Genomic DNA, 26,934 nt, shown 5'->3' on the forward strand with positions numbered 1-26,934 from the left:
AGTCTTAAATTTCAGGAACCATCCATCAAATAATGTGAAATCTTCAATATTCGTCCAATGCACAAACAATTCAGCCTTAGCTCTCACAACTTTCATCTATAGGAACATTTTTTGCATGCATCATCATAAGCCATTCCAAGAGTACTTTTCAAGTTCATGCTCTAATCTAACCTGGTGCAGCAGCTTCTTTAAGCTTTCAACCATTTTTTTGATCTTTCAGCATGACCAACAATGTACTCTTAGGAATGTCAATCTCAGAACACCGCCATAATCTATAACTTGTAAAATCTTAATTTTGTCTGTGATTGGTAAAGCTTGCTTCATAGAAACCATATCAATGGTTTCTATGAAGGTTTCAATACAGGCTATATATACTGTATAATGAAATGAGCTTTAGTCAGACTTAATTTCATTTTGCTGAGTGATTTCTAACAGTCAGCTTGCAAGTTCATTAGCTTCATAACGCTCTTTGATTTTGAAATTGAAATTTATTTTAATAAGAAAAGTTAAAAAAAAACAAGATAGAGTGGTGTAAATTTTTGGATTATTATAGAGAATTTACTCGTCTTTTAAGGTTGTTATAACAAATGCAAAAAAGCATTAGTTTTATGGGAAATTGTCCAAGACCTAACCACATGGTCATTATAACGTGCTGGGAGATTCTAAAGAATTCTAAAAACATTCCAGTGTTGGCATTCGAGGTGAGCGGACGCGCTTTGTCAGAGCTCCTCAGTTAAATGGATTGTTGATTAGTGCTTTTAAATATTTGATTTATTTAGATATTGTTGGATTATTTTGTTATAGGTTTTCCTGTAACAGTTTGATTTTAATAATATTATAGATATAATTTTTTAAAGTTAATTTTCATTGATATTTAGCTAATTTTATAATGGTAGTTACGAGATCTGGTTTAAACACGTCACAGGGTATCGTGACTCGCACAGAAATAGCCGATGGCGATTTACGGGTGAATCATGATTTAATCCATTGCGGAACTGTGTAATGTTTTCCAAGGTCAACCTGGTGCCTAATCATAGCTCACCTGGGGATTCTTTCCTTTGTGATCGATGTAAGGAGTGCACCGATCTTAAATTACAATCTGGTGCACTGATGGAACAATTTGAGTCCCTGAAAAAACGAGTGCTTGCCCTCGAGAATAATGCATCTGGGAGCTTGTCAAGGACTCAGGACTCCAGCAATCTACCAATTGATGCACACCCGATTCGGGCCTCAAAACAGAAAAACCAAGTGCAAACTACTCTGTTTAAAAAGGACATTGTTTTATTAGGAGACTCCATTGTCAGGGAAACGGGGAATATTTTTTGTAATAAGGACAGGTGGAGTAGAACCAGGGTATGTCTGATGGGGGAAACTATTAATGATGTCACCAACAGATTGTCAGATTTTAAGGGGGTAAAGAGAATATTATTATTCATGTGGGGACTAACGACATTAAACGTACATGATCTGACGATTTGTTGTAAAAATACAGGACCATGCTGAAGGAATGCCGCGAGCTAGTCCACAATGTCTATGTGTCTGCAATTCTGCCCAGACACGATAGAGGGATTATATGTTAAAAACCTTGTGGATTAACTCAAGACTTGAAGGACTCTGCAAGGCTTTAGGGGGAAATATCTATCAGCTTGGCCCACACTTGTAGGTAGAAGGAATTTGTTTTGTACAGACGGGATACACTTAAACAAAGGTGGTGCAAACGTTTTTGTCAGTATTATTGAGGATACCTTAAAGTTTCAGGGAAACTGCTAGTTAGGGGGAATGTGGGTAATACTGACACACGTTTATCTGATAATATTGGTCAAAGTAACTCTTGCACATACCTCAAGAGTTCTTATCTGTTACCCCAACTGGACATATTATCTAGATGTTCTGGGGACAGAAACATTTCAAGTGAGCGGATAGCTAATGCCAGGGAAGAGAGCCTAAAAAACTTCAAGGGTTGTGTTAGGGTTGTTAAATATACAAGAACAGTAAGTCTTAATTGTTTATACAAATGTTAGAAGTGTCGTAAATAAAATGAGCGAATTCGAACTGCTGGTTAAAACAAGTAACGCGGACATAATAGGGCTTACGGAGACGTGGTGCCACCCAGAAATTGGGGATGATGAGTTTCAGTATGACTTGTATAATGTATTTAGGAAGGATAGGGTAGATAGAAGGGGCGGTGGGCTCAGAAGCAGCCTGAGTGCGACGATAGCTTTCCCGGATTCAGACGTTTCACATGCTAGTATAGAATCTGTATGGTGTGAGATAGTTGGAAACCAAGGTATAATGCGAGTAGGAGTAATCTACAGACCAGGTGATTGTGAAGATTATGACGAAAGCCTCTACATGCAAATGGAATGGGCAAGTAAGCGTCAATGTCTTATTATGGGTGATTTCAATTTGCTTCTAATTGATTGGAGTAAATGGGAAGGAAACTCGACATGGGGAACAAAATTTTTAAATCAACTAGATGACTGTTATTTGTATCAACATGTCAGGGAAAGTACTAGAGAAAAGAATATCCTAGACCTCATCATCGCCCACGAATCAGATGACAACAGGGCTGACAGTAGAGGAACCAATAGCAGGAAGTGATCACGGAGTTCTACGGTGGATGATGATGAGAGAGGTAGCAGCAGTAAAAGGCAAAGGAATGGGTTTTAATTTCAGAAAAGGAAATTACGATGCCTTAAGGTACTACACGGCCTCTATTAACTGGGTAGATATAGTGCAGAGAATGAATACATTTTGAACTGTGGTATGCTTTTAAAACATTAATCACAGATGCCTTGAATACCATTAAAAAAATACTCCACGAGGAGAGTTCCAAGTTGGATGAATAGAGAAGTTGCCACATTACTTGAGCAGAAAAAGGTGACATGGAAAAGTTACAGAGCAATAAAAAGTACTGAAGCCTATAACAGGTACAAGGTGATCTGTAACAGAGCCACAGAAAAGGTTCGACAGGCAAAGGCAGTTTATGAGAAATCACTAGCAAACAGAGCATAGAGGGAGGAAGGAATTCTTCACATATATAAATGCCAAGAAGAGCAGGACAAACCAGATCGGACTTTTCGTAAGGGAAAGGGATAGTATTAAACACACCAGCCGCCGTTGCAGATGAACTCAACAGTTATTTTGCAGATATTTACAAATGAAAAACCTTTTGTGGCAATAGGAAATTGTGGGAGCGAAGTTGAAAAATATGTAATTAATGATATTGAAATTTCGCAAGATTATTTAATGAAAAATCTTTCGAGCCTACAGGCCAGTAAGACTCCTGGAGTTGATGGAATATACCCTATAATCTTAAGCAAGTGAGTGCATTGAACCACTGAGGCTAATTATGCGAGCATCACTAGACTCTGGGGAGATTCCCTTGGATTGGAAAAGTGCCAATGTATCTCCCATACTTAAGGGTGGCTCTAAGAGTGAAGTGGGAAATTATCGACCTGTCAGTCTGACTTCAGTGGTAGGGAAAATCATGGAGGCAATGATCAAGGGCGGAATTCAGGATCATTTGGATCGAATTAAAATTCTCAAGGATACTCAGCATGGTTCTGTAAAGGGAAAATCATGTTTAACAAATCTGGTTCATTATTTTGAAAGGGTCACTCACAAGCTGGATTTAGGGAATAATTTCGACATTGTTTATTTAGATTTCAGCAAAGCTTTTGACTCAGTCCCACATGAGCAATTGCTTTATAAGCTGGAACAGGTTGGAATCACTGGAAAAATCCTTAGATGGATAGCAGGATGGCTTCAGGGCAGGAGATAGAGGGTTGTGATAAATGGCTAGTCCTCAGATTGGGTTGATGTAAGAAGTGGGGTTCCCCAAGGATCAGTATTAGGACCACTGTTGTTTTTAATCTTCATAAACGACATCGATGAAGGGATAGAGGGCATGATGTCTAAATTTGCAGATGATGTTAAAATTGGTAGAGTAGTTAATGATCACTGTCAAGCTGAACTTCTTCAGAGAGATATAGATAGACTTCAGGAATGGTCAGAAAAATGGCAGCTATGCTTTAATCCAACAAAGTGTAAGGTATTACACCTGGGAAACAGTAATCCCAAAATAACTTATTCACTTGGTGGAGTTCAACTAAACCCAGTACTGGAGGAAAGGGACTTGGGTGTTACGATACGGTCAGACATGAAATTTTCTGATCATTGTAAACAGGTTGCAAGGAAGGCCCATGGTGTCCTATCGATGACCTATCGAACTTCTGCAAGTAGAGATAGGGACATGATAATCCCATTATATAAGGCTTTTGTTAGACCACACTTGGAATACTGTGTTCAAGTATGGAGACCGCACCTAAAGAAAGACATCGAGCTTCTTGAAAGGGTGCAAAGACGAGTAACTCGCCTGGTGAGATCGGCAAAAGGGTGTCCTTATGAAGAAAGACTTCGAATATGTGGGTTGCAGAGTTTGGAAACTAGACACCTTAGAGGAGATTTGATTGAGGTGTTTAAGGCTCTGAGAGGCATCAGTAAAATGAATGAGGATGAAATTTTCAAGGTTATAAATGATGCTAGAACTAGGGGACATAAATTCAAGTTATGGGGGGAAATGTTTAGATTGGACTGCAGAAAGTTTTATTTTAGCCAGTGAGTTATAAATTGCTGGAATAAGTTGCCTACATGGGTAGTAGAGGCTGACAGTTTGGAGAAATTCAAAGGTCGTCTGGATAGTACTTTCAGGTCAGGGGAGCGCATAGGATGATAGGTTTAATTTCCTTTTCTTTTACTAATTATTATTATATTTATTTATTTTATTATTTTTTTTTATCATTGTTTTATTCGTTTTTTTTTTTTTTTTTTTTTTTTTTGGCGGTGCAGCATAAGCCATAGGCTTTCTTGCACCATGCGGCCAATACTAATACTACTGCGTGCTATAGGCCTAATGACTCTGATGAGTACAACAAACAACTGTACAGAGAAAGTGGGCCAGTAAATCAGATTGTCTAATAATGGGGGATTTTAACTTCAACTAGTGGGTTCGTCACTCGCGGACTAGCTAGAATTTTGTCGATTTAATGGATGATTGTTTTCTACAGCAACATGTTAGAGAGAGAGAGAGAGAGAGAGAGAGAGAGAGAGAGAGAGAGAGAGAGAGAGAGAGAGAGAGAGAGAGAGAGAGAGAGAGAGTGTGTAATACTCTTGATCTGGTTATCAGCAGTGATTATTCATGCATTAAGAATTTGCAGATGAAGGAACCACTCTGTGGCAGTGATCACAGTGTACTGATGTGGGATTTACTTAAAAATAATACTACCATCAGAGGGAAAGAGAAGAGTTTTTGCTTCTGTAAAGGTGACTACAGTGGTCTCAGACAGTTTTTAAATTGTATACAGTGGGACCAACTGATGATGTTGCCAATAGCAAATTCTAAATGGGAAGCATTCAAGGAAGTAGTTGTGGAAGCTACTAAGCTTTTCATAAAGATTAAGAAATAACATTGAAGGTTTAGGCCTAAATGGATGTCAGATGAACTAATTTGAGGGGCCCATCAAGCTCTCAGCTGCCCACATCAACGCCAGAGCTTGCACTTGGTCGTCGCGCAACACAGCGGCAACCCCCAAAGCAGAATGCGCTGGTCCCAAAGGAACTAGTAGTTGTTGGTGACTCTATTGTCAGGGAAACGGGGAACATGCTTTGTAAAAAGGATAGGTGTAACAGGACCAGGGTATGTCTGCCAGGGGCAAAGGTTGATGACGTTGTAGAGCAGATATCATCTTTTAAGGGCACAAAAGATGATATAGTTGTACACGTTGGCACTAATGATATCAAGAGTAGGAGACCGGCAGAATTGCTTAACAAGTACAGGTCACTGTTGAAAAAAAGCCGTGAAATAGGGTTGAATTTGAAAGTGTCTGCAATTCTGCCCAGACACGATAGGAGGGAGTATATGATGAGAGCCTTGTCGATCAATTCGGCCCTGGAAATATTGTGCAAGGCTCAAGGGGTAGAATTTTTTTCAGCCTGGACTGTACTTGTTAACAGGAGAGATTGCTTCTACAGGGATGGGATACACTTAAATAGAAAGGGTGCAAGAATATTTGCTGATGCTATCGAGGCAGTGTTAGGTGGGTCGGAAAACTGCTAGCTTGGGGGGAGACAAAGACGAATAGATTAACAGTAGCCACTGGCAGAGGTGAAAGAGATTCTTGCACTGCTTCTATTGGAATGAGCAGAAGCCTGAAAAACAAGATGCAGGATATTTCAGAGACTGCCAGGTGTCATTACGGTACAAGTAAACACATGGGTTGTGTTAGGGTAGCTAAGAATAGAAATAGGTGCATGTATACTTGCGTGTACACCAATGCAAGGAGTTTAGTAAATAAATTTGATGAATTTGAGGTATTGCTCAAAACATCAAAGGCAGATATTGTTGTGATATCAGAGACGTGGTGTCACACAGATATAAGGAATGCAGAACTGGCATTTGGGGAGTACAACGTCTACAGAAAGGATAGACTGGACAGGAAGGGAGGGAGGAGGGGTTATCCTTTTAGTTAAGAAATACATAAAATCCAAGGAAGTGAAGCCAGTGGACATCACTGGACAGTGCAGTGTCGAGTCAGTTTGGTGTGACATAAGCATTGGGAGATCAAAATTGAGAGTAGGAGTGTGCTATAGGCCTAATGACTCTGATGAGTATAATAAGAAACTGTACAGGGAAATAGAGTGGGCCAGTAAATCAGAGAGTCTTATAATGGGAGATTTTAATTTCCCAGATATTGACTGGAATTTGGGGGCTGGTCACTCACACACTAGCAAGGCTTTTGTGGATTTATTGGATGATTGTTTTCTACATCAGCATGTTCAGGAGGCAACTAGAGGGAGGAATACCCTTGATTTGATTATCAGCAGTGATTCTTCATGCATTAAGAATCTGCAGATAAATGAACCACTAGGTGGCAGTGATCAATCACAGTGTGCTGAAGTGGGATTTACTCAAAGAGGCAACTACCATTAGGGGTAAAGGGAAGGGTTATTGCTTTCGTAAAGGCGACTACGATGGACTGAGACAGTATTTAAATTCTATACAGTGGGACCAACTGATAATGTTACCAACCGCAAATTCAAAATGGGAAGCATTCAAAGAACTTATCTTGGAAGCTACTAGGCTTTACATACCAACTAAGAAATATTGTTCAAGGTTTAGGCCTAAGTGGATGTCAGATGAACTGATGAGGCATATGGCACAGAAGAAACATGCATGGGATACTTACAAATTAACACATGACACAGAAGCCTATGATAGATACAAGTTGATCTGTAACCAAGTTACAAAGGAGGTTAGGCAGGCGAAGGTAGATTACGAGAAATCTTTGGCAAGGGATGCAAAGAAAAACAGCAAAGAGTTCTTTTCCTATGTAAGCTCTAGAAGGAAGGGGATGAATCAGATTGGTCCACTTGATATCGATGGGTCAACTGTTGATGATCCTGCTCAGGTAGCTAACAAACTGAATGAATATTTTGCATCGACATTCACACATGAGGAGTTATTCAGCGAGGGGAATGCCAGAGGTGTATTCAACTCTGGCAGTAAGCTAGAGAATCTTGTAATAACTGAGAGTAAAGTGGAGGAGAAATTGTTGAAGATAAACACAAGAAAAGCACCCGGGGTGGATGGGATCTATCCAGATATATTAAAGGAGACAGCAAAGGAAGTAAGCAAACCCTTAGCCATAATTATGAGAGCTTCCTTGGACTCAGGGGAGGTACCCACAGACTGGAGATGTGCAAATGTGACCCCAATTCACAAAGGAGGATCAAAGGCTGACACACAAATAATTATAGACCTGTGAGTTTAACTTCTGTTCCAGGAAAATTAATGGAGGCACTAGTTAAAGAAGCACTGCAGGATCATTTAGACAAGACTTCAGTTATAGCTCGGACACAGCATGGTTTTGTTAAGGGAAAGTCTTGCCTGACCAATTTGATTGGATACTATGATGCAGTCACAAAGGAACTGGATGCAGGGAATAATACCTTTGATATTATATACTTGGATCTTAGAAAGGCTTTTGATACTGTTGCACATGGAAGACTGCTGCACAAATTGGAGCAGTGTGACATTGGAGGCAAATTGCTGCTGTGGATAAACGGGTGGCTGAGGGGAAGAAGACAGAGAATGGTAATCAATGGACACTGCTCGTCGTGGACTAATGTTATTAGTGGAGTCCCTCAGGGCTCAGTGTTGGGTCCATTATTGTTTTCTGTATTCATAAATGATATTGATGATGGTATATCAAGCTTAATATCGAAGTTTGCAGACAATACAAAGGTAGGCAGGGTTGTCAAGGACACTACTGACACTATGCTGCTGCAACAGGATCTGGAAAGGTTGAGCAGATGGGCTGAGAGGTGGCAAATGAAGTTTAACATTGACAAATGTAAAGTACTACACATGGGAAACAGTAACCCCAGAGCAACGTATCACCTCTGTGGTACTACACTGACAGTGGTAGAGAATGAAAGGGACCTGGGGGTGGTTGTGCAGGCAGATATGAAGTTCTCTGAGCATTGCAGACGGGCTGCAAGAGTAGCTCATGGTGTATTGTCAATGATATATAGGAATTTTTCTAGCAGGGATAAGGAGGTGATTATTCCCTTGTATAAGGCAATGGTCAGGCCACACCTTGAGTACTGTTTACAGGTCTGGAGGCCTCATTTCAAGAAGGATGTAGATCTGCTGGAACGAGTACAGAGAAGGGCAACAAGATTAGTGAATGGAACAAAGGGGTGCTCTTACGAAGAAAGGCTTAAGTTTTGCAAATTACAGTGTCTGGAGACTAGGCACCAGCGAGGTGATCTGATAGAGGTGTATAAAGCCTTGAATGGTTTGAGCATGCTCAATGCTGATGGGATTCTTCCTCTCGCTCAGAATAATCACCTGAGAGGGCATAAATTCAAATTGAGGAAAGACAGATGTAGGATAGACGTGTGGAAATTTGCCTTTAGCCAGCGGGTGGTTGGTTGGTGGAACAGACTTCCATCCCTTGTCGTGGAAGTTGATAGCCTAAATAAGTTTAAGGCTCAGCTGGACAGGTATTTTGAACGAACAGAGGGGTGAAGTGGAAGTGGGTTTTTTTTTTTTTTTGGCTGATGCTGCATAAGCTTGCTTTCTTGCATCAAATGCCTCTACTAATGCTAATGCATGTAAAGCCAAAATTCAAATTCAAATAACTGTCATTAACTGTCATTAATGAGACTCGTGGCAGAGAAGATAATTGCATGGGATGTATATAAATTATCAGGAGACACAGAAGCCTATGATAGATATAAGCTGGTCCGTAATCAAGTCACAAAGGAAGTTAGGTAAGCGAAGGCAGATTACGAGAAATCTTTGGCAAAGGATGCTAAGAAAAACAGCAAGGACCTCTTTAGTTATATAAACTCTAGAAGGAAGAAGAGGAATCAGATTGGTCCACTTGATATTGATGGTTCGACTGTTGATGATCCTGGTCAGATAGCTGACAAACTGAATGAGTATTTTGCATCTATATTCACACATGAGGAATACTTTAGGGAAGTGAAAGACATAAGTGTATTAACAGGATAACAGGATACTTAATGATATTGTAATAACTAAGAGCAAAGTGGAGGAGAAACTGTTGAAGTTAAACATAAGAAAGGTACCTGGGGTGGATGGGATTGATCCAGTTATATTAAAGGAGGTGGCAAAGGAAGTAAGCAAACCCTTAGCCATAATTATGAGAGCATCCTTGGACTCAGGAGAAGTCCCCATGGACAGCAGATGTGCAAATGTATCCCCAATTCACAAAGGGGGATCTCAGGGTGACACGAGTAATTACAGACCAGTTACTTTAACTTCTGTACCAGGGAAAATAATGGAGTCACTGGTTAAAGATGCATTGCAGGATCATCTAGACAAGACTGCAGTAATAATTCAGACACAGCATGGGTTTGTTAAGGGAAAGTCTTGTCTGACAAATATGATTGGATACATGATGTGGTTACAAAGGAACTGGCTGCAAAAATTAAATTTTGATATTATATACAAGCAACTCTCGGTTTACGAACAAGTTCCGTTCCAAGACATTGATTATGCGGTTTTTTCGGTATGTATATCTTGCATTCCTCAGCTTTTACAATATGTATCGTATAAATTAGCAGCCATTTTAAAGCATTAAAACCATGTACTAAACATCAAATGATCTATACAATACGTTTTATTATAATGTATGTATGCATTATGGTTTATCATATACGATACATAACGTAAAAAAATAAGAATAAAAAAAACAAGGTATCGTACTTGTTAATTTTAATTAAAAACAAAGAGTTACAAAATAGAAATAAAGAAAATGAGTACAGTGAGTCCTCGTATAGCACGATAGTTGCGTTCCTAGAAACCCTCGTGCAATGCAAAATCGTGCAATATAAACAACAGGCTCTATGGGAAAAATAGGGTTAGGTGCCGACCATCCAATATTGAACACCCATTTGTAACCAAAACATTACCAAACACAATAAATAATGGTAATAAAATACTTAGGTATTTTATTACGACTATTACGTAATAAAATATTGCTACTGCTTTTGCTTCTATCGTAAGCAAACTTGTTTTTTGTTTGATTTTCTATCCAAACAGATGACAGCCGTTCCATCTCTTCGTGTCTTAATCTAATGGATTTTAATTACACTTTGAGTTGTTCCTGCTATCAAAGTTGTTTTTATTTTCTCTGCATTTTTCGTAATTCTCGGCGTTGCCTCAGTTAGGTCTGTAGCACATGCAATATCACGTGGTCTTTCATTTCGCTCAAAGCGTTTCACAATTTCATATTTTTCTTTATCGACAGAGGCAGACTGGCCATAAGCCTTACCGGGGAAACCCCGGTGGGCCGGTGGTCGGTGTGATTTTGGCCATAAACGCTAGTGTCAGTCCACTACAAATTTTACCTGGTAAGAATTTTTGACCCAGTCCGCCTCTGTTTATCGATATTGCTTTTCTTTTTCTCTCTGAATCTGCAGTGTCTTCACCAGGACGCTTCCTTTTCACACCTTTTAAGTATTTCACTAATTTTTAGGGAATAAAGCACAATTACAAAACGAGGAGGCACGCTTGATACACATAAACAAAGCTGCGCGCCTGTAGCAACTGAATAAACAACACATAAAGGCATAGATACACTATTAGCACCTCACATTTTACTAAAGCACATTTCTAGGGGTTACTACCATAAAACAATAAAAACAATTTCCAGTTGCGTTTCTGCTAGTGGAATCTGTTATAAACTGGTAGTAAACTCGATCTAATTGCATTTGCGATTATACCGATTGCTGGAATTGTGTTGATTTTTACGTTATTATGGTGAAATGTGTTTCCCCTTCACTGATATAAAAAACATAAATACATTTTCAGAATCTTCTCTTCATTCCTATCGTGTTGCGTTCGGTTGGGGTGATTCTGCGTTCGACTGCCATTTCTTGTAAACAAAGGCGAATCGTGCATAAGCGAATTCGGTTCGTGTTATATAAGATATCGTTCCCCTATTTATAAATCGTGTATGATCGAATTCGTGTAGTGTAAACACGTGTTATACGAGGACTGACTGTACTAATATAATATATGCACACAATGTACATATGTATTCAACTTTTATTCGTCGACATCTTCGTCAGAGTTCGATATTTTCCACATAAGTGACACTAGATGCAGATGAGGTAGACAGAAGGGCTTCTTTTAAAACAAGTTTTTATAGAAGATAACACATTAAGATTCTTTTTATTTTTTCTTCAAAAATCTCACTGTAGCAGGCTAGACAGTCATAAATGCTTCTTTTCACTTTTGCAATTCTTTCCATATTTGCATCTTATTCTTCAATAATTGCCAACCCCTCAGCAATTGATTTAAAAGCTGCAGCCACTTTCTGCTTTGTAAATTTTCTGGGAGGCTGTGGAATATCAGGTTCTTCTATTACTTCAGAATTTAGATGTGTCTCTATTTCAATTATTTCATCGATCGTTAATTCCTCAAAATGTGAGTCCAAAAGCTCTCACGTCAGTCACATCAAGGTCGAGGTGCATTTTATTGCCCAGTTTAACAATTTCCTGATGATTATTGTCATAAATATATTTTTTAAAAGTTTATTTATTTAAATATTACAATTATGTTCTCTATAAATTGGCATTTCATTTTATAAGGAACTCTATCTATTAGCAACTTTAAGAAATTTTGAATGATTGTGACCTTCGTTATAGCAAATGTTCATAAACCGACAGTTGCCTGTACTTGTATTTCAGACACTGTTGCACAAGGAAGACTACTGTACAAATTGGAGCAGTGTGGTATTAAGGCTAAGTTGCTACAATGGATAAAAGAGTAGTTGAGTGGGAGAAGACAGAGAGTGGTAATCAAAGGATGCTGCTCTTCGTAGAATGTTATTAGTGGAGTCCCCCAGGGTTCGGTGTTGGGCCCACTGTTGTTTTGTATATTTATCAATGATACTGATAAAGGTATATCAGGCTTAATCGCGAAGTTTGCAGATGATACATAGGTTGGAAGGGTTGTTAATGACAGTAATGGCAGTGTGCTAATGAAACAGGATCTAGAAAATTTGGGCAGATGGGTAAAAGTAACCCCAGAGAAACATACCGTGTGGTACTACACTTAGGGTGGTGGTTTTTGTTGTTGTTGTTGGGTTTAACAACACAAGGGTTACTAAGGCCAAATTGTGTTTGTAGATCGTTTATTCACAAGAAGCATATACACTTAGGGTGGTAGAAAATGAAAAAGACCTGGGAGTAATTGTGCAGTCAGATAAGAAATTTTCTGAGCAGTGCAGACAGGCTGCCAAAGCAGGTCATGGAGTATTGTCAATGATATACAGGAATTTTGCTAGTGCTAGTGGGGAAAAGGAGGTGATTATCCCTTTGTGTAAGGCAATGGTCAGGCTATGCCTTGAGTACTGCGTACCGGTCTTTTTAGGCCATAAATTTGATTCTATAAAAAAAAAGTTGTCAATGTATTGGATACTGCAGACGCAGCTACTTGTGCTGCCAAGGCAGTTCTTTCCTATTCTTTGGTTAGAAAAGATTTTCTGCTCATCGAGACTTGTTTTGCTTGGTTACCAAATTCTATAATTGAACCTGGAATGTGGAGGGCTTTCTTCGATCAGTGTAATACAAGAAAAGAGAATTCAGTTAGAAATTTAAACATCCTTTGATACATAATAAGAAATAAATAAGAAATGAGAAATGAAAATAAGAAATAAATCTGTTGTTTTAAAAATTAAAAAAACTATTTCATTTTTTAAGGAAAATAGATGACTTTGTTAATGAAAATGAACAGGAGTTCCATTTCAATTAAAGGCTATGAAGGCTCATTTTTAAATTTATCCTAGTACTTCCATTAATGTGGAAAGATCTATCTTTAAAATAATTCTGTAAAATAAACAACACAAATTTACAATAGACCACAATCGAAAATTATGCTGTTGTTTCACCTGATACTAATACAAAAAGATACAGGTAGTTCCCGCCTTTACAAGTTAATTTGTTCGTAGTGCACACTCAAAGCAAAAACTCGTAAAGCAGGAATTTATTTCCCATAGACAATTTTAAAAATAGGGGTTACGTTATCAATAATAAAATTAGTTAGCTAATTAGTTTATGTTTAAACAATGACTGATTTATCCAAAGAAATGAAAACACAGCCTGTAAAATCAAGCAAATCATAATAATAGAGAAATTATTTACAACTTACAAATGTTAAAGAATGTTTTCTGAAGAAGACGACTTGGCACTCGTTGATTTGTTGCACAAATCAACGAGTGCCGAGTCGTCTTCTTCAGAAAAGCTTCAAAAAGCATTTATTTCCAAGATAATCTTCTCTTTTCTTTTTAAATTTCAAAAGCATGCATGCATAAGCATTTTTTTAATGGAATGCACAAATTGCCTGGAGTAACAAGTTTACAAAGCTTAAAAAAAAAACAAAATGAAGAGAAGATTCTGAAAATTTATTTATGTTTTTTATACAATTGAAGATTTCAGTAAAGGGAAAACACATTTCACCATAATAATGTAAAAAAAAACCACACAATTGCAGCTATCGGTATTTTTGCAAATGCAATAATGTCGAGTTTACTACCCATTTATAACTGATTGCACTAACAGAAAAGCCCAATAAACCAGAAAGTACAAATTGTTTTTATTGTTTTATGGTCGTGACTTACAGAAATGTGCTTTAGAAAAATATCAAAGCCGTTCAAAATTGGTTCTTATAACAGAACATATGATAACGATGAAAGTAGTGCATTTTAATGATTTGAATTGGTAACTAATACAATTTACACTATAAAAACGACCTTTTAGAGAGTTATATGGCGAAAATTTCAACTTCTGAGGTCGTGGAAAGAATTACCAAAAACCAATGTGTTATTGAGTTCACATTACGATATTTTCACGATACAATGGTGTCTCTGGAACGGATTAATATCATAAAGTGGGGTACACTGCATTGTATAGCTACACGCATGGTTCGAAATGCAATATTTATGAATGTTTAACATTCGTTTTTTGCAATTAATGTTCATATTTTCGATTTTGTTGATACTTGGAAAAAAAAAACTCGTAAAGTGAAAACTCATAAAGCGGGAACTACCTCTACTATTAAACCCCATTCTAATATTAAGAATGTTTACTAGGACAGTTACAAGAGAATAAAATAACCACCACGATACAGGTACTGAAACCAGACATTTCATAACTCAACTGAGCAACATCATCATACCAAGAATGCAGCCAAGAGTGCAACAAAGCTGCTGCTTCATAACTCAAGTGATGGCACTATGTTGAGTTATGAAACATTGTCTTGTTACTAAGTAACTGCACTGCACTGCACTGTGCAGTTACTTAGTAACAAGTCTCTTGTAACTGTCACAATGAATGTTTTTAACATTTGCATGTGGTTTAATAGTGTCTTTCTTTGTATTAATAACATTTGCTGGAGTGCCAGGTATCACTGCCATTTCAAATGTTTTGTTTACTATAACAAGGCTTATTTCACATGCAAGTTAAAAATTATCCTTATTCTAAAACTTTTCATTAATGGTTTTTGTTACTTTTAAATACTGAATAAAAAGAACTGTAAATCAATTAATTGTGATTGGGAAATAAATGTAAAAAAATATTATTATTATTAGCCATATGGTGCAAGGAAGCCTGAGCCTTATGCTGCACCAGCCAAAAAAAATTTCTGAGTTACCCTAAGAGAGAGAGAGAGAGAGAGAGAGAGAGAGAGAGAGAGGAGAGAGAGAGAGAGAGAGAGAAGAGAGAGGAGAGAGAGAGAGAGAGAGAAAGTAGAAGGAAATCACCAAGAAAGATGATATCCAGCTCAGAATCCTGGGTGTGCCAAGCCCATACTCACTAGATGTGAGCCCCTGGAGTTAGATGTAACCCCGGGGTTACTGCATACAAAAGAATTTTGGTGCATATTCATACATTTTAGTGTATATATGCATGCATAATTTTTCCTATTTTTAGTGCATACCACCTGATGGCTACTTATTATATTTATGAATACACAACACCACTGGTTAAAAGAAAAGTAATAAATTTTAATATGCATTTTCTGTGTGCATTAATATACATTAAAAATAAAAGACAATATAAAAGGTAAGTTATATTTCTCATATAAAGCAAACTAAAATAAAATACTAAAATTAATGAAATCAAGGTGATTTAATATTTAGATTAAAATTTTTGCAATACTGTAAAACTTTTATGTTTCCCTTCATTTTTCAAAATTTCTTTTGAAATTTTGAAAAATAACCCAATCACCTTGGTTTAAATCAAACCACACACACACACACACACTCATTTCAACTTGAGTTGAATACACTGATAGGAATTAAATTAATAAACAGGGGAAAAAATTAAATTATAAACACATAAGTCTTACATTTGAATTGACTGTTGTTCCGGGATGATAGCGAACTTTTTTCAAATACACAGTAAAAACAGCACCATCATGCTTTTCTTCACCCCATAAACGCCATGACGGTTGCTATAAAAGAAATAAGGTAATGCAACTAAATGTGGTCATGAAAACTTTTTATTTTTATAACTAATTTTTAATTTTTATTAATCATACTATTCCTTTCCATTGCAATTTTGCCAGCTTCAAATTTTAGGTACCAACAATATTACTCTGTAAAGAAAGGTTTTGGAGATTTGGTTGGCAACATTGAATAATTTCAGAAGTTCTGGAGTTTCTGAATGAAACTTTTGACAACAGGATGGTTTCTAACCACTACCCTGAGGTATATGGCAAATGACTGGCATGGCCTCCAATGTTACCCGATTTAAACACACATGATTTTTATCTCTGGGGTTATCTCAAAGACGGAGTATTTCAGAAAAATCCACAACCATTCCTGTGCTGAAAAAAAAAAAAAAAAAAAAAATGCAAGTGAAGATGAAATTTTCATGTCAAAGGAAACACCGTTCACAACTTCACACTCCAACTGTGACACATTACTGATACAAGTAGAGAACACATTAGAAGGTACCACAGATGTGTACATGTATGAAAAAAAAAAGTAAAACACATTAGAAGGTATCACAGATGTGTACATGTATGAAAAAAAAAAGTTGGTTAATATACACAGTGAATAAAAAGAGTTTAAGGAATGTTCGATTTTTGTCTTCATTTACACGAATTTTCTTTTTTCTGTGATTAATACAAATAAAAAGTAAATACTGTATAGTTATCTCCTTATCAGTTAATTACTAAGATTTTAACTTTATAGAACATTTAATAAACTCTAGAGTTTTACAGTCACAAAACTTAGCTGTTCAATTTAATTACAACGGTATAGTTTAGGGCTAAAGCCTCGGGTTATGTAACGAGTTTAACTAAGGTACAAGTTAGTGCAATTGCATCATTTCAGTACATAGCCAACTACTTAAGTAGTTATAAATTGGCATCATTAAGTATATCTCATATTGTGAATACCATCACAACAAGATAGTGCAATATCACGTCAACTGATTATTTTGATGCTGTCATTTCGATTTTTCCATTATCTAGAATGTTTTATTTTTAATATACTGAATGCAGAAATAATGCGGTTAATAATAAATAGAAAGATTAAGAAAGCAATTTTAGCATAGACTGTTTCCTAAAGTTAGTGCAATTGCATCATTTGTTGTACAAGTTGGCATTAATGACCTTAAGAGTAAGGGCTCTGCAGATTTACTTAACAAGCACAGGACAATGCTGAAAAAAAGTTGCGAGTTAGGGTTAAATTTGAAAGTGTCTGCAATTCAGCCCAGACACAATAGGAGGGAATATATAATGAGAGCCTTGTCAATCAATTCAGCCCTGGGGAGATTGGCTCACGAGGTAGAATTTTTTTAACCGTGGTCTGTGCTTGCTAATGGGAGAGACTGCTTCTACAGAGATGTCTACTTAAGTAATTATAAATTGGCATCATTAAGTATATCTCAATATTGTGAATACCTTCACAATGCATTACCATGATATTGCACTACCTCGAATAAGTAACGCTTCACCATAGGAGAAGGATAACTCATTTTGAAGGTATTCACAACATGAAATATACAAGTAGTTGGCTACGTACAGAAATGATGCAATTGCACTAACTTGTACACTAGTTAACTCCCTACATAACGTGAGGCTTTTGCCCTAAACTATTCTGTAATCTGAATGCAATTGCACTAACTTGTACACTAGTTAACTCCCTACATAACCTGAGGCTTTTGCCCTAAACTATTCTGTAATCTGAATGCAATTTTATTAGCTGCGCATAAAAAACATACACGTGTTGACAATCCACTGTTATAGGATTGGATTCTATTTTCTATTATTATAAAGTTTGTCACTAAGCTTTAATGTTCTTAATTATTCTTCTTTTCTTCTCTGTATGACATTTATTAACTTACGAAGCCATAGTGAGGGTTTTTAATTTACAAAATAAATTTAAAACAGTGCTATAATCCGTGATATCAGTACAGGATTCACTTTCAAAATGGCAATTTTAAACAAAAAAGTAATCATGTGACTTGCTGTTTTCTTTTCTTCGGCACTACATGTAAACATTCAATCTCAATGTGCCGTTATTTCAACAGTCTACTGTATAATCTTATTTATATGTACTACAGTATTAAAAACAAGTAAATTATGATTGTGTTCTTGAAAGAAAATTCAATGGAAATCGACATTCTGCAAGCAATATTTTTGTGTTTCAGCATGGGATGAAGTTGATGAAAAAATGATTGCCAACTGCTTCAAACATTTGCATTGATTGTAAAGTGCAGAAGGTTACAATTAAATTGTAAATTTCACATAGGCTACATATCTATCAACATCTAACAAGAGAATTATTTCATACTTTAGAATAATCTGTCAAAACATTCTGTTTCAATGGTAGAGTATGTTTTAAAAGAGAATTATGAAGGTGTGAGATAGCAATTGTTTCTTTCGCATTTAGGCTGTGCTTGAGAAAAAAAAAAAAAAGATGACGTACAAGTTATAATCCTCGATGAGCATCTTTCACTGAAGCTTCTTGTTCAACCACAGAAGGCTCTCCATCTTCATCACTACAATTTCAGAAGATTCCATTACATCTGCAATGAGTTCCTCTTCGTTCATGCATATCCTGAAACATTCAAGGTCTGCATCGCATCCACTTCTGCATAATCTTTGAAGCTTAAGTTTTCCTGTAAGTTCAGGTGATGAAGCACTTTCTTCCTATTATCAGACTGTTCTTCACAATTAATAGAGGAAGAAGCATAGAAACTTCACACATTGCATCGTTTGAGAAGGTAAATCCAGCATGTTTGAAGCAGTTGGCAATCACTTTTTCATCAACTTTATTCCATGCTGAAACACATAAATACACTGCCTGCAGAATGTCGATTTCACATTGAATTTTCTTTCAAGACAGTGCAATTTTGTTTAATAGCATTTTTCGGCAGTTTTTCTTAAAACAACAGATTATACTTTGATCAAGTGGCTGAAGAACTGACATCATATTTGGTGGTAGGTACTCGACAGTGATGCATGTAGGTCATTTACTTGACAATGAGGGGTGAAGTTATTCACAAACAAAAAAATTTTTCTATTCTTTTCACTCATCTTACGATCTAAGTCTCTCATCCGTTCTTTGTAGATTTGTGATATCATCCGTGCCTTTTGGTTTACTCAATACATAGTTGGTAATGTCTTCAAACTTTTAAAGCATTGAGGCGTCTGGTCTTTTCCAATGATTAAAAGAGGAAGCTTCTGTGTGCCAGTCATGTTTGCAGTTAGGAGAACGGTAAACCGCTGTTTGGCCTTTTTTATGCCACTGCATTTCTCACCTTTAAATGTAAGTGTTTCATCAGGTAGAAATTTAAAAAAAAAGAGTCCAGTTTCATCAGCATTGAAGATGTCATTGTGGTCATATGTCAGCAAAACATTTTTTAAACAATTTTCCTTCCATTCCTTTGTAGCATCACTGTCCACGGCTGCACTTTCACCACACACTTTTTTTGAAAGGCAGGACATGATGAGTCTTAAATTTCTGGAACCATCCATCTGAACTTTTAAATTCTTCAATATCCATTCAATGTGCAAACAATTCAGCCGTTGCTTTTAAAAGAATACCATTTACGAGAACGTATTTCGCATGCATCATCATTAGCCATTCAAAAAGTACCTTTTCAAGATTCAGATACTTCGCCTTTCGTGGTCGAATTCTATCCGGTGCAGCAGATTTCTCTAAACTTTCAATCTTTTTCTGTTCTTTCAGAATAGTGAACAGAATACTCTTAGGAATGCCAAGCTGTTTGGCGATGTCAGCCTTAGAATGCACATCATTATCTACAGCTGACAAAATCCTAATTTTATCTGTGATTGGTAAAGCTATCCGCTTTCTTGGAGCCATACCAATAAACATACATTCGAACTATGTGATGAACTTGTAGCTGATGTTCATTTCATTAGCGCACTGCAAAAAAGAGCATGGGAAATTTTAACAAATGATTTCTCACAGTCAGGCTGCAATTACTTCAATATATTTGAAGTGTTTTGTCATTTTTAAATGCCAATATTGTAATAAAAAGTAAAAATTCAGATTAAGAGGTAGAAATTTATGGTCGTTATAGAGAAATACTTTTATTTTCAAGGTCATTATACTGAATGTAAAATAGAACTGGGTTAATGAGAAACTGGCCAGGAACAACCACATAGAACATGTTGGGATGTTAAAAGAGGGTCCCTATAAAGAGCTTCGACTGTATTTAGAAACTACTGCTTAAAAAAAAATTCCCAAACCAAAAACAGATAAATAATTTTCATAACAATGTTAGTTTACACTATACTGTTTCATAACAATATAAGTAAAACAAAAGCAGAGGGGATGCAAGAGAGAGAATTACTCAAATCTAGTCCACTATATTGTTTCATAACATCATAGTGGAAACAGAAGCAGAGGGGATGCAAGAGAGAGAATGACTCAATTTGAGTCATCTGTTATAAAAATTGTTTATAAAATCTTTTATAAGAGTTAATATTAGTATTAGTAATAGCAACCGATCCAAGAAAACAAGCTTATAGAGCATCAGTCAAAAAAATAAGTACCTAGTCTACAAATGCTGCTAATTGCAGAACTAATGCCTTTCTTCAGTTAAGGGTAAGACCACCCTTCACTTCACCAATGCTTTTGCCCTTCTCTGCACCTGTTCTAGCGGATCTGCATCCTTTCTAAAATAAGGCCTCGAAACCCATCTACAATGCGGCCTAACCATGGCATTGTGCATACTGGTCATTAGTTGTCATCTGAGCACATGAGACTAATTGTATTTTATTACCTTTGTTTTATTTTGTATAAAATGATTTTCTAATAATCAATTTGTAGAAACAACACAACTGGTATCTACAAGAGATAAGGCCATGTGCAGTGAAGAGCCACAAGCTGTTAAATATTTAAGATATACAGTGGATAATAATATGGAAAAGTTATCATAACAGCGTAAGTCCAGTGTCAAAAGAAAGGAAAATATTAAAATTGGAGGAAATATTAAAATGGCTAAAGATATTAAGTAAAACAATTTAGTAGCACTTGTAAATAATGCACCATCGACTTCACAAAAATGTGACAGTAGCAATATTAGTGCAGTGGAAAATATTAATTTATTACAAAATGAAGATTCTAATGGTACTGAAGAAATAAAAGCAGATTCTGATAACAGTAGAGAAAATACAAAAGAAGGTAAGCTACAGGACAGTCTGAAGAAATTGTCAAAAAGACTGCCTGCAAAACATGACATGAAAAAAAGAGATATGTGATATTTATGAAAATAAAGGTGATAGTGATTATGGTGAAAAATATATAGTAATAATAACATCAATATAGCAACAAGGAAGCCACAGGCTTTTGCTACACTGAAAAAAAAAAAAAAAAAAATGAGTAGAGAAGAAAATACAAATTATTTGCTTCCCTCCTCACATAGGTAACTATCAAACTGTCTGTCTCAACTACCTGTGAAGGCAACCTGTTCCAGCAATCGACTCGCTGGCTATAAGAAAACTTCCTACAATCTAGTCTAAACCTCTTCCCCTGTAATTTGAATTTATGCCTCCGAGTTCTGGAATTATCTATAAGTGAAAATTCTACCTTCATTCATTTTACTAACTCCTCTCACAGCCTTATAAACCTCAATCTCGGGTCACCTCCAAGGTACCTGGTTGCTAAGCTCTGTAGCCCAAATATTCAGTCTTACCTCATATGGTCACACTTTTGCCAATCTCACCATGCAAGTTGCCTATCTTTTGACCCTTTCAAGAAGCTCAATGTCTCTTTTCAGATGAGGTCTCATACCACGGTATTCCAAATGTGGCCTTACAATTGCCTTATACAGTGGGACTATGACCTTTAGCCTTCAGCTCTAAAAAGGGTTTTGGGCTGAAAGCCAACTTTGTTCTTATATATGTAAAAAGATATTTTGGTGGAGTTGTTAAAGAAAGATTCCTATTACTCTCTGTACTGGTAAAGTGTAGTGTTATATTACAAAATCACAAGATCATTTTTATATATATTTAAAGCATTAGCTGATCTATTGAAGCCTCAAATATGAGCAGCCTGACAGAATGGACTAGAAGCAAAAAAGTAAATTATCCCAAGCATCGATAAATTAAGAAGGTTCAAAAAATTAGTGAAGGCAAAACAAAAAAAACAATGCTCCTGCATCTATTTACACAATTTATATTAACAACATTTTAACAGGCACAAATATATTAACTTTACTGAATTTCTACATACAGGGGAGGGGTGAAATGGGAGTTTTTTGGGGTTTTTTTTTGTTGATGCTGCATAAGCTTGCTTTCTTGCATCATATGCCGCTAATGCTTTTGCCAAACCTTTACAGTTTATTATAACAGCAACAAAAGTTACAACTAGATGAACTCCATATTTTTGCTAAATGCTACCATAAAATCTGAAATAACTTTCATCTGCTGCATATACAAATTTACATACTGCTCACAAATATTTACTGACATTGAACTGCACCAAAGAACTGTTTTCACTTTCTAAATTAATATTGTCTAAATTAAATATTATCAAAAACTGGTTAAAATCTTCTGTTCCGGGTAAAATAATGGAGTCGCTGGTTAAAGATGCATTGCAGGATCATCTAGACAAGACTGCAGCAATAATTCAGACACAGCATGGGTTTGTTAAGGGAAAGTCTTGTCTGACAAATTTGATAGGATATTATGATGTGGTTACAAACGAACTGGATGCAAAAAACAATTTTCATATCATATATTTGGATTTCAGGAAAGCTTTTGACACTGTTGCGCATGGAAGACTATTGTACAAATTGGAGCAGAATGGTATTAAGGGTAAGTTGCTACAATGGATAAAAGGATGGTTAAGTGCGAGAAGACAGAGGGTGGTAATCAATGGGTGCTTCTCTTCTTGGACTAATGTTATTAGTGGAGTCCCATAGGGTTCGGTGTTAGGTCCACTGTTGTTTTGTATATTTATCAATGATATTGATGAAGGTATATCAGGTTTAATGTCGAAGTTTGCAGATGATACAAAGGTTGGCAGGGTTGTTAATGACAGTAATGGCAGTCTGCTACTGCAACAGGATCTAGACAATTTGGGCAGATGGGCTAAGAAGTGGCAACTGAAGTTTAACCTTGACAAATGCAAAGTACTGCATATGGGTAGAAATAACCCCAGAGAAACGTACCAACTGTGTGGTACTACACTTAAGGTGGTAGAAAATGAAAAAGACCTGGGAGTAATTGTGCAGTCAGATATGAAGTTCTCTGAGCAATGCAGACAGGCTGCCAGGGCAGGTCATGGGGTTTTGTCAATGATATATAGGAATTTTGCTAGCAGGGAAAAGGAGGTGATTATCCCTCTGTATAAGGCAATGGTCAGGCCACGCCTTGAGTACTGCGTACAGGTCTGGAGACCTCATTTTAGGAAGGATGTAGATTTACTTGAGCGGGTACAGAGAAGGGCAACAAGATTGGTGAGGGGAATGAAGGGATCCTTTTACCAAGAGAGGCTTAAGTTCTGCAAATTGCAGTGGCTGGAGACTAGGCACCTGCGCGGTGATCTGATTGAGGTATATAAGGCCTTGAATGGATTGAGCACGCTGAATTCTGATGGGATCCTTCCACTTGTTCAGATTACGAACCTAAGGGGGCATAAATTCAAATTAAGAAAAGACAGATGTAGAATAGATGTGCGGAAATTTGCCTTTAGCCAGCGGGTGGTTAATTGCTGGAACAAACTTCCATCTGTCGTTGTGGAAGTTGATAGATTGAATAAATTTAAGGAGGAACTGGACAGGCATTTGGAGGGAATGGTGTGATTTTTTTTTTTTTTTTTTGGCTGATGCTGCATAAGCTCATACATTTGCTTTCTTGCATCACATGCCACTACTACTACTACTACTACTAATGCTACCTTTGAAGGAAATTACAGAAGAATTTGGTAGGAGCTCCAAATTACAGAAAAAGAAATAATTTATGGACAATCTAAGAACAAGTAATGTTTTTCCAATATAATTTTACAATTAAATTTTGATCACAGGCTGTCTTTAAAAAGCTGGATTCCTGAAAAAAATCTGCCAGTCTACTTCTGCACATCACTGTCTATCCTGATCCAGAGAATGGATGTAATGGCCATTACAGGATTATGACAAATGAATCCCCTACACATTTCAGGCATCACTTGGATATACCTGGGTGTAGTATATACCCAAATCAGTTTCATCCAGATTACACTATGCTAAAAAATGAAGTTCAGCAGTATTTAGGTGGTTTAAACTTGTTTCACTGGTTGTCATTAATGAAACCTTCAATGCAAATGTCCATTAAAACATCCTGAGCAATTCTACCTTACTTACAATGTGAAAATTCTTTGTCAAGAACTGATATCTGTCTCTGCATGACAAAATGCCAGAACACGAAGTATGGTCAGTACAACATTGGTATGAAGAGTATAATTTGGTGAACCTGCCATTTCTTTCTTTGGGATGTTGTTAAAAAAAAAAAAAAAAAAAAAACAACAACAATTGAAATCCAGAACAAGATATCCTATCTAAGCAGAGAAGCATCCACAACCTTATGGCAGGGCAAGAAGAGATTCTAATTTTTGCATACCAAAAGCAAGACTACAGATGATTACTGATGTCAATAAAACACAGATGGATGGGGGGGGGGGGTTGAGTTTTTGCTAACCACATGATTTTTCATTTAATGTCCCAATACATATTGGGAAATAGCAAATGTGTGTGAGAATATATATATATAAAGTGAAAGAAAACTTTACTACTTCCTCTTTTTTTTTTTTTTTGCATTTTTCTGCCTTCTTGTTTACCCTTCCTTGTTATTCTATTCAACATAATATATATATATATATATATATATATATATATATATAATACTGATAAAAATTGAGAAGGCCTGTAAGGTGAAGGAGATAACCTGAAATTAAATTGATTAACATAAAAATAATAAAGATGTTACCTAAAGTAGTGGATCCTAGGGCTTTAACTACTTCATCAATGGATCGGCAGCCAAAACAAAGGAGTGGTTAAAGCCCTAGGAACCACTACTTTAGATAACATCGTTATCATGGTTATTATTTTTATTTTTATGTTAATTAATTTAATTTCAGGTTATCTCCTTCACCTTACAGGCCTCAATTTTTCCATGGTAATTACAATTGACAGGTCAGCATCCATACCCTATACACTGAATATAAACATTTGTCTATATATATATATATATATACTCAACATTCATTTAATAATAATATATATATATGTATGCTAGTTATTATTTATATATATATATAATAACCAGCAATTTTTCGTATAGTATCAAACATAGTGTTAGCTCTGTGAGAAAGAAACGAGGGAAAGCATGCATAATAACGCAATAATTATTGATAATTATTACAGAGTTTAGGTAATTATTGGCCACTACGATCAAAAGTCCATATGGAACCAGAAATTGAAACTCCATTTTCTGAGTAAACAAAATACAAGTATGGCACCGCGAAAAAGTGTGTACAATACCATTATATAAAATTAGACCTGTAGAGAATTCGAACCAGAATAAACTTTTTTCTGATTTAACAACTAAAAGTTTTTATTACTCAAGTAGAAATACAATGTTTCTTAACAAAATTACCTCTCCGTCAATTACGGGGTTCATTACTCAAGTTCCTCCAGATTGGCACACAAACTTGAAAGCAAAAGTTATAATCCTGATGTTTTGTTTTCTGCATTACATTTCCAAGAGATGGTAGAAGAAGGATGAGCTACATAAAACTGATATTCTAGAAGAGGGCTGAAGAAAAAAAAAATCATAGTTTGAGAACAATCATAAAATAAAAAAGAATAACCATCACTCATAACGTAAATGCCAACAGTTCGCAACAAGTTAATCAACTTGAACCTGTGTAGAGTAGTAACTACTCTGTAGCACAGTGCTACTCTAAATTGAAATATAAAATAAAAATAAAATGATCCAAAACAAAAAAATTACTCATTACACTTCGGAATTTTTAGAAGTAATAGTAGAATACGTTTTATAATGATAAAATTAAGAAGCATATTTTCAAATACCTAGTTTTTTTCAATTACAATCATCTTTTTTTTCTGCACCTTGATTCCTTGATTCAAAATCAAAATAAAAATTTGACAGATGTGAAATTTGGGACGGGATACATTTCATACAGCAACGAAATGTTATTTAGAACCAATAAATATTAATGATTTGCATTATTATTATTATTATAAAAAATTACTATTATTATTATTATACACTTTTTCCCTTTATCGGTTTTTTCCGACCCGTGAATGGTATCAACCGACTGGTATCAACCAACCAAACTATTATATTAGGCCACCCGAACATTCAAATTCATATGCTGTGCTGTGTGGCTTATGTCTGTTCATTTTGTGTGTTCTATGGTCGATTTGTCTGTTTTGCTGGACGAAAAAGCCCAGTTTCTTGTGGGGGGGGGGACCTTGCTATCCACGCTTGAGACAGACTAACTCAGTCACGCAGTGAAAAAAAGCCCATTAAAGTTCTTCCCGTCATCGACGAGATTCGAACCCAGGACTTTTCCACTCGGTGTGCGGAGGACGGTGACGATACCACTGTGACAGACAATGATACTAGTACCAAGTGAATGAGGTGTTGGTTGTGTCTGGTTACTGTTATTACTGTTATTAGTATAAAACTTTTTCTCCTTAATGGGAATTTTTTCGCCCCCCCTGATGGGCAATAATACCAAGTGCATGGGATGTTCGGTTGTGTCCGGTTACCATTATTATTATTATTACTGTTGATTGAGGAACTGTCTTACTGTCTTAAGATGTTCAGGATTGTGGTTTTCTGGAGTT

General features: G+C 36.3%; 1 protein-coding gene across 3 annotated transcripts in view; it reads right to left on the reverse strand.

The window, feature by feature from the left end:
- The window catches only part of Rgl (Ral guanine nucleotide dissociation stimulator-like), a 292,275-nt gene extending 266,510 nt beyond the window's left edge, over window positions 1–25,765 (reverse strand). For all 3 annotated transcript variants that reach the window (XM_090389533.1, XM_090389534.1, XM_090389532.1), the window contains exons 1-2: window positions 25,715–25,765; window positions 15,947–16,051 (exon numbers count right to left, since the gene is read on the reverse strand). In XM_090389533.1, the coding sequence (XP_090245659.1) occupies window positions 15,947–16,051; window positions 25,715–25,738 (129 nt within the window). In that variant the 5' untranslated portion in view covers window positions 25,739–25,765. The remainder of the gene's footprint in view (window positions 1–15,946; window positions 16,052–25,714) is intronic.
- Window positions 25,766–26,934: the final 1,169 nt, after the last annotated feature.

This window comes from Mastigoproctus giganteus, chromosome 2 (assembly GCF_048544385.1).
Source record: "Mastigoproctus giganteus isolate SK-2022 chromosome 2, ASM4854438v1, whole genome shotgun sequence".
Classification (NCBI taxonomy): domain Eukaryota; kingdom Metazoa; phylum Arthropoda; class Arachnida; order Uropygi; family Thelyphonidae; genus Mastigoproctus; species Mastigoproctus giganteus.